At 37.6% G+C, this 18,952-nt stretch overlaps 2 protein-coding genes across 3 annotated transcripts in view; one reads left to right on the forward strand and one right to left on the reverse strand.

Annotated features, from left to right (window-relative positions):
- Positions 1-18,952, forward strand: part of GSAP (gamma-secretase activating protein) — a 183,741-nt gene that overhangs the window by 114,338 nt on the left and 50,451 nt on the right. For both annotated transcript variants that reach the window (XR_011377682.1, XR_011377683.1), the window contains one exon: positions 10,151-10,239. The gene's annotated coding sequence lies outside the window, so the exon portion shown is untranslated. The remainder of the gene's footprint in view (positions 1-10,150; positions 10,240-18,952) is intronic.
- The window catches only part of CCDC146 (coiled-coil domain containing 146), a 109,168-nt gene that overhangs the window by 13,556 nt on the left and 76,660 nt on the right, over positions 1-18,952 (reverse strand). Inside the window, exons 7-10 of the mRNA XM_030834303.2 lie at positions 18,672-18,899; positions 17,838-18,024; positions 3,183-3,278; positions 2,385-2,555 (exon numbers count right to left, since the gene is read on the reverse strand). Coding sequence (XP_030690163.1) covers positions 2,385-2,555; positions 3,183-3,278; positions 17,838-18,024; positions 18,672-18,899 — 682 coding nt within the window. The remainder of the gene's footprint in view (positions 1-2,384; positions 2,556-3,182; positions 3,279-17,837; positions 18,025-18,671; positions 18,900-18,952) is intronic.

The raw sequence follows: 18,952 nt of genomic DNA on the forward strand, positions 1-18,952 counted from the left end.
GTCGTGCAGATCACGGGGAAGAGGAAAGGGGGAGGGGGATGAAAATTGCCTGGCCAGCTGAACTGAATCACATTGGCTAGGACAGAAGGTTAATTAAAGGAGAGAAAGATCGAGAGAGGAGGAAAAGAAAGGAGACTGCCCAGGTTGGTTTGAGGAAAAGTTCGGGAAACTTTTGAAGAACGGAGGAATGATTGTGGACAGCACAGCCGGGGTGGGTGAGTGAGGAATTTGTGGAAGACGGATGAGAGAAGGGGACTTGGAGTCAGTTTTGATAAATGTTATGAGTTGAAGGCTCTGTGATATTTTGTGAGACTGAAGCCATGCTTTTAAAATGCTTTTCCATTTGTTTGTACGGTGGGTGTGTTTTCCTGCACAATGAAGCGCCATGCTGAGCCTAACCCCATAGGGAGCTGAAAAACAGATTACACATGAATATTTTAAAAGACGGCAGTTATATCTCCAAAGTGCTCAACATATACCAAATGTTATGCGCTAGTTACGTTCTTCAAATACAAAGATGCTGGGCCCTTTATCTAGGGTGAGAAACGTATTCAAAGAAGTACAGTATTTTGCTAGTAGAAACCAGAGGAAATAGTTTCTGCTGGCCTTCTCTTAAGGACCGCGAGAGCAAAACCCATATGGTTATTCAAAAGAAACTAGGCATCAGAGCCAAGATTGACATGTAGCAATTTTATGTTGTTCTCAGTGAGAACGGGAGTCAGGAAGAAACTAATATTATTTAAGTAACTGCGTGTATGAAGAATTAAAGAGATAAAAAATGCAGTGTCATCCCCTCCATCTTGGAGGTAGTAGTAACATTGACTTTTTTTCCCCTTCACCTTTTATCTTAGGGATATGGATGAGAGGTGAAAATAAATAAGATTGACTCTTGTCTTAAGGAAATTATAGTTTATTACAGCCGATCTTTAACAGACTAATTCCCAACGCTAAGAACACTTAAGGAAAACAATATTTTTCCTTTATTGATTTCCATATTTCAAGAGAAATTGATCTTCTTTGAGAGAAATTAGAGAATTGAATTAGCTCATTTAGTAATGAGATTTGGCTGACATAGATTAGTCACACATAGATAACACATGTATCAGTTTTTGAGGTTAATTAAAAAATGGTCTAGTTCATAAAACAGATCCATGTTCCTCGTAGTAAGTATCCCTCTGTCCTCTCCTCTCCTCCTTTTGCTCCTGTTCGTTCTCCCCTCAGGCAGCCTTCTTTCCCCCGTTCCTCCCTGTCCACTGCCTTTCCTTTCTTTACTGAAACGCAACTACCCCATGAACTCTTCTGGGCTTTGCCTCAGCTTCTGGGACCAGGGTCCAAACTGCTCAATAGGGATTAAGTGACCTTCACCACCTGACCTTTCCTGCTCTCTGGTCTCACTGTTTGACACCCTTTTCCCCATTTTCCCATGCCCCAGCCATGCTAAACTTCTTTTAGTTTCTGTCAAATGTTTTGGGTGGGTGGGTGGGAAATAAACAGTTAAAGGGCAATTTGAATAGTTTGCTGTGGGTTGTGTGATGTAGATCTTCACCCCAGTTTTCTCTCATCTGTATTTAACCTCATGGCTCACGAATGCTTTGATGTGTGAGTTCTTTCTGGAAAACAAGAAGAAATGCTACCCTGTGTGAATGCTTGCTCAGAATTAGACAAAGCTGCAGTCAGAAAGAGCCAACATCTGGGTCACATGGTAAATTCAGGTATTCTATTTTAGTAACATGTCATACCGTATTCATTTTTAACAGGGGACTTCTGGACACAATCCTTATGTGGAATAAATGATTCTAATATTAGAGTTTTAGCTAGCATGATAGGAGGGTTGTTTTTGCTATTGGTTTCCTTGTTGGTTTTGTTTGGGGATGTTGCACTGGGTCAGCTCTGGTACTTTGTCAGGAGCCCAGGAAAGTCATGGGGTGAAGCAGTTACTAAGGGTAATTGTCCTAGGATTGGTTTAAATGATGCTGGCTTGATGAACTTGGGAAGGAGAGTGGTCTAATGCTGTGGCTTCTGAGTTGTTCTGGGCAAATCACAATGGACTATGAGATGGTGGTGAATCACAGACACCTGCGCCTGTGCGCCTGTCAGCTGTGTTCCCTGAAGGCATCCACCTTATTCTTACTGAAATTGTCATCTGTTCAAATCCTCTGCTTGTTGTCATTGACCTAGTTCTTTTCCCCTCTAGATTGTTAGTTGTTGCCTGTTGAATCCTTGGAATATTTTTCAGTGCATGATTGGGTTTTGTTTAGGGAAGCTGTATAGTCACTGAACTTGAAGGGGACTTAAAATCATAGTTTTCTGATGAACATTGTATTAAAAGGAGGCTACCCTGGACTCTTGTGGTAATTAGTGGATGGTTACAAAAATGCAGTTACCTGAGCTTTCAGGAAATCCTTGGATTTTTGCTCTTTCTCGTCAATTTTGATTTGAGTCATACGGACAAGGTTGAATACCAGCTCTCGCATGTTTTCTTGCTCCTTTAAAAGCTTGTTTTCTTCAGCAAGTTGCTGTTCTAGTAACTTAGACTCAGCTTCTGATAGGATTTTCTTTTGAAAAAACACAAATATTATAATGCATTATTTGAAAGAATACACTAAGGCCAGTATCTCAGACTACTTTTTAAATTTTCTATGTAGAGATTATTTTGTTAAAACACAAAAAGTAACTCTGCTGCCTTAGCACCAAGTACTTTCTTTATCTCATTAAAAAAAGTGCAAACATGATAACATGTTTAACGCAGAACTTTTTCGTATTCAGACTGTATTTTCAAGTAATTTTTTGAAGAGAAATAAAAGCATGGGTTTTTTTGTTTATTTATTTTTTAAAAGCATGTTTTAAAACACTTTGACAGTGGCTTGAATAAGCAAAATTTGAAATTAGACGTGACTGAAATAAAACATTTATTGTTCATTTTTAACCAGTAGGCTTTTTACTTTAAAATCTCATGAATCTGTATAATTTTTGCTGGTTAAAACACATTCTTTTTTTTTTTTCCTCCAAATTTTAATATGGGTTTGGCATGGACTTTGAGATAAAGAAACAGACCCACATTAAGTAGGATCATATTCTCTTTGATGACTCTCCTATTAATGAGGTTTCATGGAACACAGTTAAAAACACAAGTTTGCTTTAATCATTCTTAGATAGAAGCTTACGTGAAAGTTGATACTAACCTGCTGGGTCAAATTCCTCTTAGCCACTTCAACTTCCTTATGGAGCTCTCGCCTTCTCTCAGTTAATGTAGAATCATCTTTAGGGATAGCTTCAATCTGGAAATCAGAGTTGAAAATAGGTATTTATACCTATTGAAAGAAATCTTCAGTGTCATGTAGTCAACCCTGTCACGACCTTTTGCAAATGGTAGGGAAGTTATGATTCTTACTCTTAAAGGAATTGCCTATTATGCTGAATATTCTTTATAAAGTCACAGTAAACTAAAATATGAAGACTTGTCAAAAATCTATAATTCACCAGCTGCAAATATTCTATTTCTCATTCATTTGGAAATAAAAACTCTTACTAGTAACAGTTGCTAACATTTATAGAGTACGACTATGTGTTAGGCAAAGTTCTAAGTGCTTATATATATGGTCTTATTTAATCCTCACATAACCCCATGAGGTAGGTTATATTATCTCCAATTGTGCAGATGAGAATGAGGAACAAAGACATTTAAGCACCTTGCCTCGGTGATGTATGTGCGAACCCAGGCAGTTAGATCCCATGGTCCTAACACTGTATTTACTGCCTCTCTAACTCATGACTCAGCTCTTTGGAAACATGCATATTCAAATGATATTTATTATACTTATAAAATCTGAATTCATTTATGAAACACTATAGATTTCAAATTAGGAACTATTAATAGGAACTATTAACAGAATAGTTGGAACTATTAATAACAGAATAGTTGGCTACTCTTATGTAGTAGTTTGAGTACCTGGAAAGTTCTTACACAAAAGAAAAACCTCTTAACTTTTTTGTTGATACTTGAAACTCCACCATTGTATTTCAGTTGTACTGGCTTGTGCTTTTGTCCTCTGTTGAAGTACTTTGAAGAGAGGGCAACATCTTATTCTATCAGTCTTTGCTGTCTTATTAGGAATGAGCTTATCAGATTCTTTATGATGGAGAAGAGAGCAGAGAGAAGAGGACACGCAGCAACTGATGGGGAAGGAGTACCATCCAGGGTTACAGGATGGGTTATCTTGGGGTGCTGAGTGCATACTTGACTCAGAGCAGACTTAGAGTTGGATCTTCACACCAAAAGCAATCTGATGTGGTTCATTTCCTACTGTGACAGCACACACTTCTAGGCACCAGGATTGAATATTGACTAAAATTTGTCCCAGGAAGGGAAGATCATACTCTAGTGATTTGAAGGTCACTAAACAGGATCCCTCTGAAGTTTACGCTACTCTTCTGAAGTAGCTGAAGTGTGTCTTTGGATGTCCCACAATCAGGAACCTGTGCATTGGCAGTAGCATCTTTTGTACCCACAGATGCCCAACGACATCCTGCCTTCCATGGCCTCTCCTAGCATGGAGAGCTAGCTGCTGAGAAGCATGCGCTGGACTTAGGAAGATGAGACATGGTCTTGTGAAATCCATGTAACAATATATAGAACTTGTGATTTTGATGAGCAGATGATTGCTACAGCAGGTCAGAAAATGGAGAGCTCAACGTAGAATTGAATAATCAGGAAAGATTTCATGGAAAAGTTAAGAAGCCAGCGACGAAGACTTTGATTTCTCCTTCTGGAAAGTAGAGTTAATTCTTCCTGGACAGATTGGAGTCCAGCAAGCATCTTGGTGTCTGTCTATTTCTCTGCCACTGGTGTCCAGGAGTGGGCTACTCCAAATGATTTTGCTCCCAAGTGTAGGCAAATCTATACATGTATACTAATGGGGACTAGAGGAGCTTATAAGCTTTCTACAGAAGATATGATGAGAGCACACTCATCAACTACTCTGTCAACTAAAGGCTCCTGACAAATTTTCCTGGATTCAGGTCTCAGACATTCAGGTTTTTTCCAGTGTTTCAAATTACAAACAATACTGCAGTGAATGATACTAATTTTTGAACTCTGGCTAACTGCTTCTCTGACACATTTCTCAACTCTCCACAAACCCACCCCTCTAGTTTCAGGAAGGAATTAAGTATGCTTGGTTTGTGGAAGAGGTAACAAGGTAAGCCATTGGTAGCAGAGAGCCTGCTGGCTGCCTAGCCAATATCTACGCTCCACATTGACCTTACTAACAGAACCCCAAGTTTGTTCAGAGCTGCAATGTATCAAAAAATCTTCAGACTCCTTTGCACTTGGGGGTGACGAGATGAGCCAGGACAGGCCAATAAAATGTAAGTGGAAATCTCCTGGATAGGGCTCCTGGGAAAGTGACTGTTTTCCTGTTAAAAAGACAGAGTCCTCCAAGTCATCTGCCATATGCATCTTGCTCTCTGCCCTTCCCCACTTCTGTGTGATTTTATGCCCAAAGGCAGAATGGCCATTTTGTGACCTTGGAGAAAAAAAATATACATGTTAAAGATGACAGAAGAAAAAGCTAAGAGGATCCTGGACTTTTCATTATGTGAAACTACCTGGTGTGTGCCTATCTCTGGATTTTTTATTATGTGAATAAAACAACCCTCTATTTACTTCAGCTACTGTAATTGAGTTTGTTACTTCTTGCAGCCACATTGTAAACCTAATTGATATACCTTCTGAAAGGAAATCTTTCTAAGGTAATCTGGAAAATGGGCTGGAGTTAGACTGAAGCTTCCGTTAATGGGAAAGGGAAAAAACTGATCAAGTATGAAAGTTCTAATTATGTTCTAATATTGAGGTAATTTACCATTGTTTTTGAGCCCAAAACTGCATATATCAGGTTTTGTAAGCTTATTTATTTTAGTTCTTCGTTTTGATTTTTATAGAGTAGCATTTCATATTTAAAAAAAAAATTAATGTGTGTTCATTGTAACCAAAAATAAATAAATAAAACAGTAAGTAAAGTAAGAAATTAAACATCTTCTGCTCCCCACCTCTACTTCAGATGTTACCAGGAGGCAGCATTAATAGATTGGTGTCTGTTCTTCCTGACATTTTTAATATATGAATAAACATCAGTAACTTTCATAAAGTTAAGAAATTAGACATATTCTGTAGTAAACATCCCAATTATTTTATATCAGTGAACCTTTCTTTAAGGCTCTGATGTTTTTCTAAAATATTTGAAATTTTCATGAGGTTTGTGGCTCAGAATTCTGGGAGAGTCTCTACAGTCAAAGGCCTAAGAGAATCAAACAACTGTCCCTAGGGGGAAACAAATTTTGAAGAATAGTCTGAGCCCTTCATGCTTATCTTTTTTTATCTTTTTGTTTTCGGATTGCATGCAAGTTTGAAATGTTCATTCAGGCTGGGAGTGACTGGCCTGACCCACTGTTTTCAAGTACTGCCAGCCAGCGTAGGACTATGGCTGGGCTAATTATAAGTCATAAGTTCAAAGAGGAAATTAGTCTGTCCCTGAAACTGAAGTAGGACAAAAACATAGACTTTTCTTGAAAGCACTGAAGGAAAAGCATTTTAATATATTTTCATTTCTGTTAGTTCTACATTATATGAGTGTTATTTTATGAGCTTAATAGCTAGAAGTATTCTAATATAAATAGCATTTCTTTATTAAAATATGAACAACTTGTGAGCATTCTACCACAGTTTCCTCTTTGGTGAAGAGCCATTCCTGATATATTTGTGTCCAGTCAGATCAGTCTATAGTGGCAAACCTCATCATCAGAAACAGCATCCAGTTAGCTTTACAGTATCCCACTCTTAAATATAAGCAGATAGATAAGGATTACCAGATATTTGAGAAAAGTTTCTAGTAAGAAAGAGAAAAGAACAAACAAGGACACCAAAACAAACAAAAAACCAGGAAGATGTAATCTGAAGAAAGTTGTAATTTGCAGAAAGAAGAAAAAGATAAAAAACTATCATTAACATTCTCAGTGAGATAAGAGAAGATATGAAGTAAGAATAAGAATACTATAAGAAATAAACAGGAGAAAAAGAGATCATGGAAATTTAAAATATGATAGCAGAATGTAAGATTAAATAGAATGACTGGAAGAAAAAGTTGAGGAAATCTCCCTTGTAACAAGTCCAAAAAACAAAAGAATGAAAAATAAGAGAAAAAAAATGACAAGAATGTTAAAAGACTCTTTTAGAAGGTCTAACATCTGGGTAATAGGGGTCCCAGAAAGAGAACAATAAAATAAAAGTGGACAAAATTGGAGAAATTATTTAAGACAAAGTCTCAGAATCGAAAGACATGAGTTTCCATATACAGAGAGCCCACTAAGTGTCCAGCACGATGGCTAAAAGTAGAAGCCCCACAAGTGGGAACTTCATTGTGAAATTTTAAAATTTTAGAGGCAAGTAAAAAATCCTACAAGTTTCCAGCATGGAAAAAAAAACAAAAAAAAACAACTGGTTTCAAACAAAGGATCAAGTATCAGAATTGACACCAAGTTTCTTAGTAGTGACTTTAGACGATAAAAGACAAATTGATCAATGCTTTCATTATGAGGAAAAATAATTTCCAATTAAAATGTCATATCCACTTAAAGTATTAATTATCTATGAACTAGAGTGAGGATAAAATATGTTCTGACATGCACTTTCTGACACACAGGTCTTAACAAACTACTTTCCATTCACCTTTCTTAGGAAGCTACTGGAAGACATGCTCCTCCCACAAAAAGAGAATAAGCCAAAAGAGAAATAGGAGAGACACATGAAATAGGGGATCCAACATAGGAGAGAGGTAAAAGGAGTCACCAAGATGATGGAGTAAGGCTCCTAAGCTGGGGAGTGTACATGTAGAGAAGTGAGACCAGTTTGTTACAGATCAGAAGGCTGAGAAGGGAAAAGCAGCTTCTGAGATCTGGGAGTTGGCACTCACAGCTGGGCCTTGGCGTTCTCCTACTGAACACAAACAATTTCACAGAAAATCACCATCAGACAAGACGATTCTATGATCATAGAAAAAAACAAGACCACTCTGTATTTGTCTTTGGTCACAGACAAAAACATGAACATTTTCCAAGCCACAAAATATCACGTATTCCCATCTCACAGTCTTCCTTACCAACTACAGCTTTAGCTTTAATCTAGTCTTTTCTCTTTCTATCTTAAGACTTATTAAGATACTCAATCATAGAATTAACCTCACTTTCTGACAATATTCAAATCTAGGGCAGAGTCCCATTTTCTTAAACCATCCCCCAAAACATATAACACAAGCCCAAATCCTGTAAGGCCTTTCTAATACCCTGTACTGAGATACTCTACTGTTCCCCCTGGTGAGTGTTTTCCCTTGCTGCAATGAGTAATAAACTCAACTCATTCAACCACGGATATGTTCCTACTGGACTTTGGCTGGAGGTTACCGAAAAGTCTCAAGTGATTTCTTCAAGAAGGTTAAATGAATAGACTACCAAATATGTTTTAACATGCTGAGAGAAAATTTATACAATTAGAGGACAGTTTGGTGGCAAACTAATTATAAGTATACAGAAAACTACAAATAAAAAAAACAGAATGTTTATAAATTTGGGGGAACACAAAATTTTGTAAGTAATTATCTAATATCACTCAGGTGTGAATAACCTTTATTCATAATAATGTAAATATGAAATTTCAAAATTGTTAAAATTATGTCATGAGGAGGGACAAGAAATGTGTGTGTTGAACAGGGGTATAAAGAAAGCTTAATCCTCACCTTTTATAGTGAGAAGTAAAAATAATCAGGTCTAAAACTGAAAAATCAAGGAGTAGCATTATTAGTATATTACTTAGACTATGAAGATATATCACAAGAATCAGCTAAAGGAATACGACTTGATTAAGACTAGGAAATATATGGTGTATGTGCTGTCATCTATCTTTCTATACCTGAGGCAGACATCACTAATCAACTGCAGAGCTGATAAGACTGCTGAGTCTCAGAATCCTTTGCAACATGGTCACTACAAGGAGCTACCACCAGCTGAACAGAACTGGCACTTGCCTTCCTTGGACCATATGATCTTTATGATTCCTCTCAGTTCTTTCATTCTATGATTATGTAAAATAAAGAACATTGAATGTCTTGGTCAGGTGACACATGAAAGTATCATTTAAAAATATTAATTTAGTAGCAAAATGGAGGATAGATTGGACATGAAAGGAACAGAGCCTAGGGAGAACAGCTGATGGGCAGTGGAAGTCATTCAGATGATGCAGAGAGGATACTAAGAGGCATTTCTGAGCGTTGTCAACAGGGCCTGCAGGTGCCGTCCTCTCCATTGGAATGAAATAGCCATATTCAAAGTCTTATCCTGATTATAAAATTTTCTTGAGCCTTTGGAACAGTTTATATGTATACAGGAAGGAAAGCAACATTTATTTATTGGTATCATATTCTTAGTACCACACACCTTCACCTGTGTAATCACTTTTATTCCTTGCAATAATCCCAGTTCAAAGGTTAGAAATGCCTAACCTCAGAAGCTGTTCCATGGATCTAGGATTTAAACCTGACTCTGTCTGACTTGAAGCTGATGCTCTCCTCCGTATAGTTCTGTTGTCACAATTGTTTTTAACACTGGAAGGGAGTCATTAAGAGAGAGATGCAGAATCACTTCTAAATCAGAGGAGAGAAAAATGAAACTTCTAGAAAACTACAAATAAAGGAAAAGTGCTGTTGGGAAAGGCAGTCTCCTGCATGCAGTCTTTCCACCCCCACTTGGCCACATAAGAGTGGGCTTTGGGCCTAGAACACTTCTTTACAAAGCGATAGAGAGTCCACACAGCCTGTGCTGGGTTTATCACCTTGTGTGGGAGTATCTTTCCCTGTTTCAGGCACATTGAGAACTCCTTTGTTCTGCTTAAGCCTGTATGTCAATGGCCCTCAGGCACACCCCCAGTTTTCAGTATTTCAGACTCCACAAGGTAGGGGGTGGTGGTCAATGTTCCTTTCGCTGTGGTAAGACAGTTGTGAACATAGGCCAATCGCCCTGAGCTAGCTGTCAGGAGAGACTGCTGGCCACGGGGGACCAATGCCCACTATTGAAGCTGATCTTCCTCTCTCTCTTCTTTATGTAGGTAAAGTGTTGTTCCGTCCAGTGCTTGACTATTGTGTTTTCCTTGGTGACTCCAATACCAAGATGCAACGGGCCTCCTCCCCAGGACTGGTAAGTGGTGCATGGCGTTCTGCTCCCTTGGGATTGATGACCTGCATGGTATACTGCTTGACATGTACGTACAGAAAGTGACATATTTACTTGGTTATAGGATTTTGTTGTTGTCGTCACAATCTTGGGCATGGTTTTGTGTTTAGAAAGAGAATAACCTTGCAGAGTCATACTATTCCAACCCTTAAAACATGACGGTGAATGTCAGAGCAAAACCTCTAGTCACTGAGGGGACTGTATTAAAGTGTAGATACGGGGTTTTATTTCTCTTCAGTGCCAAATGGAAGTCAACAGGAGCCATGATTAAATGTAGAGGTGTACTGTAATGTATAGTATGATTTCCTGAGAGTGTGATGTCTTCGATTAAGGAATCCTCCATATTCCAATTTGTCATTGTTTTGCCTAACCCCAGCAAAGTCTCTCTCCCTATGGCAGGCCCATATTCTCTTTTTTTTTTTTTTAAAGCCCAATAAAAATCATATATATTTCTTGGTACTGCAGGACCAACTGTACCTCAACATACAGAAACAAACAGAGCCCACTCTACATTAGTAATTAGATTGTAGAGCACTTAAGGCTTCTCTTGATTAAAAGCCAAGAATCTTATTTGCATTTCTTTGAAGGAAAAAACCATAATAAGGACAAACTATTGGCAAAGTGATGGACCAAACAGAGAGGAAATTATAATTACAGACTTCAGAGTTCAGCTTAGGATGTATATGTGTGTTGCTTTTATTTTATTTTATTTTTTTTACACTTTTCACACATCTCATTTATTTATCTATTTTGGATATATTTCATTTTTTTATAGAAGTATAGTTGATTTACAATGTGTTAATTTCTGCTGTACAGTAAAGTGGTTCAGTTATACATATATGTACATTCTTTTTTTGAATATTCTTTTCCACTATGGTTTATCACAGGATATTGAATATAGTTCTCTGTAATATACAGTAGGACCTTGTTGTTTATCCATTCTATATATAATAGTTTGCATCTGCTAATCCCAAATTCCCAATTCCTCCCCGACTGCGCCACCAGGGAAGCCCCCATCTGTATGTATTCTTAACAGAAATGTCTATTTAGTTCTTCTGCCTATTTTTGGATTGGGTTGTTTGTTTTTGTTGTTGAGTTGTATGAGCTGTTTGTATATTTTGGAAATTAATCCCTTGTTGGTTACATCATTTGCAAATATTTTCTCCCCTTTCATAGGTTGTCTTTTCGTTTTGTTTATGGTTTCCTTTGCTGTGCAAAACCTTGGAAGTTAGATTAGGTCCCATATTTTTTTATCTTTGCTTTTATTTCTATTGCTTTGGTAGACTGTGTATGTTACCTCTTAAGTGAGAGTTTGAGGAGTAGGGATTATTTATCCATTTGGTGTGGGATATATAGGCCCCTGTTGTGTTCCCTGAACAGTTAGAGTTACCCCAAGTAGTTCAGACTCTTAAACATATGCACTCACCCTTGGTTCTTTATACTCCGTGAAAAATTGCCTCTTCTAGTCATTGGTCATTCTTTTCTCTTCCATCTGATTTTTCTTTTATCAGTTTTACCTGAATACACTTTCCAGTCTACATTCATTGACCAAAAAAATAATCTTGCAATGAACATTTTTTTTAGTCATTTAAACCATTATCTTCAACTCTCTTTTTCTTTTTTGAAGTAGGCACTAGGCCATTATTTAGTTTTATTTTATGAACACTCAAACTTTCCAAAATGTTGTACAAATCAGTTGCCTTGAGAGGAATGCCAGAACCCCAGCTATTCTGAGCTGAGAAGCCAGCACAAGGAGAGAGACCCTAGAGCATTCATCAAAGCAAAGTAAGTGACCAGAGCAAGTGAGGCTGGATTATTTCTTCCAAAATGACTTTGCTTTTCAGTTTGGTGTTTCAGTTTGGTGTTCCTGGGAGCAGCAGAGTCCTGGGCTCAGGATATGGTCGGTCATTTCTACTTTGCATTAAATGCTTACTCCTGTGTGCTTTGTGTTGGGAGCAAATTAGCAAGATTCTCCTCTCAATCCAGAATTGAGTTTAGACACTGAGCACTACTGCCTACTCCCCACAACCTCACGTTTCTTATCGTGGAGGTGGTCCTTTTACCAATGGAGGGAGGCCTCTGGCCAGTGAGGTATCCTCTACTATGCTTGGAACTTACTGGGCAATGAGCACCACTGAGGTGAGCCTTTGAGTGAAGGCAGAAAACAGGGTTCAGAAGGTCTCCTTGTTTCTAATTATAGCTTCTCAAATAGGCTGCATTTATTTCCACATCCCCAGTGGCTGTGTGTCACATGTAGTTAGCACTACTGTTGTTACTAAGAGGTAACATGTCCACTTGCTGTCTGCCTGGGAAGGTTTTAAAGGTTGTATATTCATTATCAAATTTTTTTTCAGTTTTAATATTTTTTAAATTGAAGTATAGTTGATATACAATGTGTTAATTTCTGCTGTACGGCATAGTGATTCAGTTATACATATATATACACATTCCTTTTTAATATTCTTTTCCATTAAGGTTTATCATAGGATATTGAATATAGTTCCCTGTGCTATACAGTAGGAAATTGTTGTTTCTAATTTTTTTATTTAAAAAAATTAGCTATAGTTGATTTACAATATCGTGTTAGTTTCAGGTGTACAGGTTCAGATTCTTTTCCATAATAGGTTATTACAAGATATTGAATATAGCTACCTGTGCTATACAGTAAATCCTTGTTGTTTACCTATTTTATATATGTGGGTATTTATCTGTTAATCCCATACTCCTAATTTATCCCTCCCCCTCCCCTTTCCACTTTGGTAACCATAATTTTTTTCCTATATCTGTGAGTCTATTTCTCTTTTGTAAATAAGTTCATTTGTATCATTTTTTTAGATTCCACATATAAGTGATATCATATGATATTTGTCTTTCTGTGTCTGATTTACTTCACTTAGTATGATAATCTCTAGGTCCATCCATGTTGCTGCAAATGGCATGATTTCATTTTTTTTATGGCTAATATTCTGTGTGTGTATGTATGTGTGTGTATGTGCATATATATATATATATATATATATATAACATCTTCTTTATCCATTCATCTGTTGATGGGACACTTAGGTTGCTTCCATGTCTTGGCTATTGCAAAAGTGCTGCTATGAACATTGGGGTGGATATATCTTTTCAAATTAGAGTTTTCATCTTTTCTGGATATATGCCCAGGAGTGGGATTGCTGGATCATATGGTAGCTCTATTTTTAGTCTTTTAAGGAACCTCCACACTGTTGTCCATAATGCTTGTACCAATTTACATTCCCACCAACAGTGTAGGAGGGTTCCCTTTTCTCCACACCTTCTCCAGCATTTATTATTTGTAGACTTTTTGATGATAGCCACTCTGACTGGTGTGATACTTCATTATAGTTCTGATTTGCATTTCTCTAATAATTAGCAATGTTGAGCATCTTTTCATGTGCCTGAGGGCCACCTGTATGTCTTCTTTAGAGAAATGTCTGTTTAGGTCTCTGCCCATTTTTAATTGGGTTGTTTGTTTTCTTTTTTTTTTTTATATTGAGCTGTATGAGCTGCTTGTATATTTTGGAAATTAATCTCTATCGGTTGCATTATTTGCAAATCTTTTCTCCCAGTCCATTGGTTGTCTTTTCGTTTTGTTTATGCTTTCCTTTGCTTTGCAAAAGCTTATATGGTTGATTAGATTCCCTTTGTTTATTTATGCTTTTATTTCTATTGCCTTGCAAGACTGACCCAAGAGAATTTATGTTAGAGAATGTTTTGCCTATGTTTTCTTCTTTTTTTTGTAATTTATGTATTTATTTTTGGCTGCATTGGGTCTTCGTTGCTGCATGTGGGCTTTCTCTAGTTGTGGTGAGCGGGGGCTCCTCTGCGTTGCATTGTGCGGGCTTCTCATTGTGGTGGCTTCTCTTGTTGCGGAGCACAGGCTCTAGGCATGTGGGCTCAGCAGTTGTGGCTTGCTGGCTCTGGAGCACAGGCTCAGTAGTTGTGGCGCACAGGCTCAGTTGCTCCATGGCATGTGGGATCTTCCCGGACCAGGACTCGAACCCGTGTCCCCTGCATTGGCAGGTGGATTCTTAACCACTGCTCTACCAGGGAAGCCCCTGCCTATGTTTTCTTCTAGAATTTTTATGGTTTCATGTCTTATATTTTAAGTCTTTAAGTCATTTTGAGTTTATTTTTGTATATGGTGTTAGGCAGTGTTCTAATATCATTGATTTACATGAGGCTGTCCAGCTTTGCCAACACCACTTGCTGAAGAGACTGTTTTTTCTCCATTGTATATTATTGCCTCCTTTGCTGAAGATTAACTGACTGAAGATGTGTGGGTTTATTTCTGGGCTCTCTATTCTGTTCCATTGATCTATATGGCTGTTTTTGTGCCAGTGCCATGTTGTTTTGATTACCATAGCTTTGTAGTATTGTCTAAAGTCTGGGAGGGTTATGCCTCCAGCTTTGTTATTTCTTGGGAGGTCCATCTTCTACCTGCCCATGCCTAGACTTGGCAAATGCTTCAGGGAGGAAAAAGCCTACCTGTCTCTGTTCACCTATGAAGTGTATATGCTGTTTTAGAATTTACTTCCCACAACTCTCATATGTCTTTTTAAAATATCTGATTTTTAGTTTATCCATTTTTTCTGGCTACTATGACAGGAACCATGGTCTACTGCAATATTTCATATCTTAACTGGAAGTATAAATGGCAGAATTACATTTTATATTATGTTTATGTACCCCTTCTATTTTATTTAATTGAGATTTTCTGGTAGAGACCAACTTAATTTTGTTTAGGGTGTGTCATATTTTAGAACCAATATTGTGACTTTTGTCAGTGTATAACTGCTTTTGAGATCACTAATAGGTATTTCTCTAAGGGACAAATTATCTTACTGCTTCTATTTATCTTTTACTTTTAAGGGTAATGTTTTGTTGAGTCAGCATTAGCAAATATTTAACAGAGTGACTTTATTTACTACTGGAATCACCACAATAGATTACTAAAGGCAATGATAATTTTTTTCCTATTATTGTTTAAAGAAATCTTACTTATGGTTATTTGGTCAATAAACAGGGATTGTATTATCAATAAAAACAACATTTGCTGCTCCTAAGAGCTTCGTACTCATCACATCTAGGATTCCACTAGGTCTTAGAAGAAATGTTTTAGCTGCTAATCACTGTAAATCTCACCGTGATTGAGGTGGAGTACCAGAAGGTCTGTGTTTACCCAAAGTTCCAACTTAACATCCTAATGTGAAAGGCTTTGGGCTAAAATAGAATAGCTTGTAGTTAGCCAATACTTCAAGTAAGAATAACTTGAAAAGTTGGATTTAAAAAATATATGTGAACGTATGAGAGTTGCAAAGGTAAATAGAGTTAAAGTCTTCAAAGGTTCTAGCATTATCCAGGAAGTAGTAAAAGAATTTTTACTGGACTCTAATTTAAGGATGAATGGTGTCATCTTTAGGATAACCACTCGGGATGGAAAGAGAATGCAAAACTAATGCATATCAAAAATGGGGAAAATAGAACAATAGGAAATTGAACAATTCATCTTTTTGATTAACCCGAAAGAAGAAAAGATAGGGGAGAAAATGAGACATACAATAGATGGGACAAAGAAAAAGCAATAGTAATACGGTAGACATAAGCCCAAGTGTATCCATAATTACTTTAAATGTTTTTGGACTAAATACAAGAACTGAAAGGCATAAGTTTTCAGACTAGATATTAAAAAGTATATCCTGCATATGAAAGACACACCTAGATGAGGACAAAGAGAGAATGAAAGTAAATGGTTGGATAAGGAAATAATCATGCAAAATCTAACAACAATAAAAAAAAAAACTAGTGTAATGGTTGATTGTACTAATATCAGACAACGTAAACTTTTATGGAAAAAAGCATTTCTATAGTTTAAAATATTTCATTGTCATAAAAGAATCAATCTACATGCAGGAATTTTAATAAAACTATTAAAAGTAGATGAGAAACATAAATACTGTTGTTTTATTTAATAATAACAAATAACTGTTCTATTTGTTTTGCAAAATTGTGAAAAGCACATTTTGCCCCATTGAGATAGGAAAAAAGGTCCATGAGTGCCATCTGACAGCAAGACCAAGACCTAGTTATTTAGAATACTCATAACTCTAACCAGTTATTTTCACACTTTGCTAAATCTTGGTCTTTCAATCAGGATAGGCTAGGTTATGCTAAAGAAACAAGCCCAGCTATCATGGCTCAAAAGCATGAAAGCTTATTTCTTGCTCTGACAAAGCCTGTGGCCAGTCAAGGTGATTCTCCACGACCACAGTTGGCTCAGCATTCCTGGATGCTTCCATTTACAGCACTTCCATGTCATCTTGTACTTCCACAATGGCCACGGGTTGGGGGAAAGAGCTAGAGGGTCTCACACTGCTCCAGGATGGAAGGAACATGTGTCATTTCTGCCCACAATCCCTTGGCCAGAACCAATCATATGACCCTGCTCAATGACAGAGCGTACAAGGAAGTATAAACCTTCCATATTCCCAGGAGAAGAGCATTAGGCTTATAGGTTAGGATCAGAAGTGTCTACTATAGCTGGAAACTCCTGTTTACATGTCTGAGGTCATGAACCTCCATAATGTCAGGGACCATGACAGTCCTGAAGAAAACAGGTATGATTTCTGTACCCCCAGCTGCTTCATCTCAGAGATTGATCTCATTTTCACCAAAGGAAGCACTGACTAAGGCCTGGGCACAGGGATGCAGCCCTCTCAACAATCCACTGCCTTTTAGCACTGCTCGTTTGATTAGCACAGGGAGTGCCACGTGAGAGAGGAGGGAATCAGAGGCAACAGGACCAAAACCCCTCCATTTGGGAGTGCAGAGGTAGTAAGAAAGTAACAGCTATACTGAGCATTCTCCGGTTGTAGTACACCTCTGATACTGCACAAAATTATCCAGGTAGCCAGACATTGGGTTCTGCTGGCCCTTGACTAATTGGAGGTACAGGCTGACTGTCCATCTATACTTACATGATCTGATCTTGTTTCTGACTATTGTAGTCTACAGTGACACCATTCTGGATCTGACTCTTTCAACTACTTCAAACATAGTGGTCCACTTGGTCCTACCCTGTAATGAACCCGTTAGCTCTTCCAGAGCCGGATGACCAAACTGCCTCCCCTGGCCAGGCTGCTGCTTGATCCCAATAAGACATTTCTCTAATCTTGGGCTAACGAAAAGATTGAAACATACTATAAGACAGAGCCTCTATAACAGGTTTGATCCATTTTAAAGTTATCTTTTCTCTGTTCTTTTCCTTTCCCTCTTTCTTTATTGACAGCAAAAACAAATTCTTGAAATATTTTTGCTTAAAAAAGACAGTACTGAGGGAATTCCCTGGCGGTCCAGTGGTTAGGACTCTACGCTCTCACTGCCAAGGGCCTGAGTTCAGTCTCTGGCTGGGGAACTAAGATCTCACAAGCCGTACCAGCGCGGCCCAAAGGAAAAAAAAAAAAAACAACCAAACCAAAAAACCCAAAAAACAAAAAGACGTTGCAGAGCTTACAAACCCGATAGTGGTGTTTAGCACCCACCTCTAACAGAAGCCTTTGTTGCAGTGCTTGTGTTTGAGTGAGTGCATCCCAGGACACTTTCAAGAGTAGCTCCATTTTTTTTAAATTTCGAAAATCTCGCTCTTTCTCTCTCTGCTTACGGGAAAGTTCATCATGGTAGTTTTGCTTGTCAGTGAGACAGTTTCGTAAATTGAGATCCAAGATCCCTCTGTTCCAGGTAAAAAGAGAATATGAAAGTGATTTGTCATCAACTGCCCTTCATGTTTTTCAAGACAGTGTGCTCAGCAGGTGCATAAGGAACTATTTTCATGCTAGAAGCAAATTGTAAGTAATGCCCAAAGCAATTCTGTTTGCACGTTCTTGTCAGAGTCACAGCCACTAAAAAAAACCCCAAATGGAAGAGCAAATTGGCAGAGGCAGAAGTTTCTAGTCTCCCTGAAATTTTGCTTAAAAATGGAAAATAACACTCTGCCAGAGACTCACACCACAAAATTGCTCCCATTAGGAAAAAATCATGATTACATCAGAATACAATAATTTTCAGGGAAAAAAGTCCCTCCATTATAGCACACTCCAGTGATAGAATTTCCCTGAGGCATGTTTTAGAAACTGAAAAAAATGCGATAGATTGTGTCCTTAAGTTTTTGGGCACAGGACATTGAGGGCAGTGAAGAATAAAGGATGGAGAAATACTTTGAAATGCTTTATTTAATAATATATTTTTATTAATGGTAAAAATGTAAACTTCTATAAAAATGTTTATTGAATCAATATAAGTGTTTGAGATTATGTTTTGAATCCTCAAATACAAATTGAAGAAAATTTAGATGACAGAAACACATTAATATAACTAACCTTTCAGTTAGTGAAGTTGCTTCATTCTCTCTGGTTAATTCCAGTAGCTTGACCAACTGGTTATACTCTTGTTCTTTAATTTCAAGCAAGGCTCGTTTGCCTTCAACTTCCTTTATTGTGTCCTCCTTTTCTTCCATTACAGCGTTAATTTTGGTTTCAACTTTCTTTAGGGAGTCATTTAGCTCTTTGAGTTCATATTCCACGACCAGTTTTTTCTTTTCCATTTCTCTGTGAGGGATACATACATACACATATACATTTGTGCCCAACACACACATGAG

Source organism: Globicephala melas, chromosome 9 (genome assembly GCF_963455315.2).
Source record: "Globicephala melas chromosome 9, mGloMel1.2, whole genome shotgun sequence".
NCBI lineage: Eukaryota > Metazoa > Chordata > Mammalia > Artiodactyla > Delphinidae > Globicephala > Globicephala melas.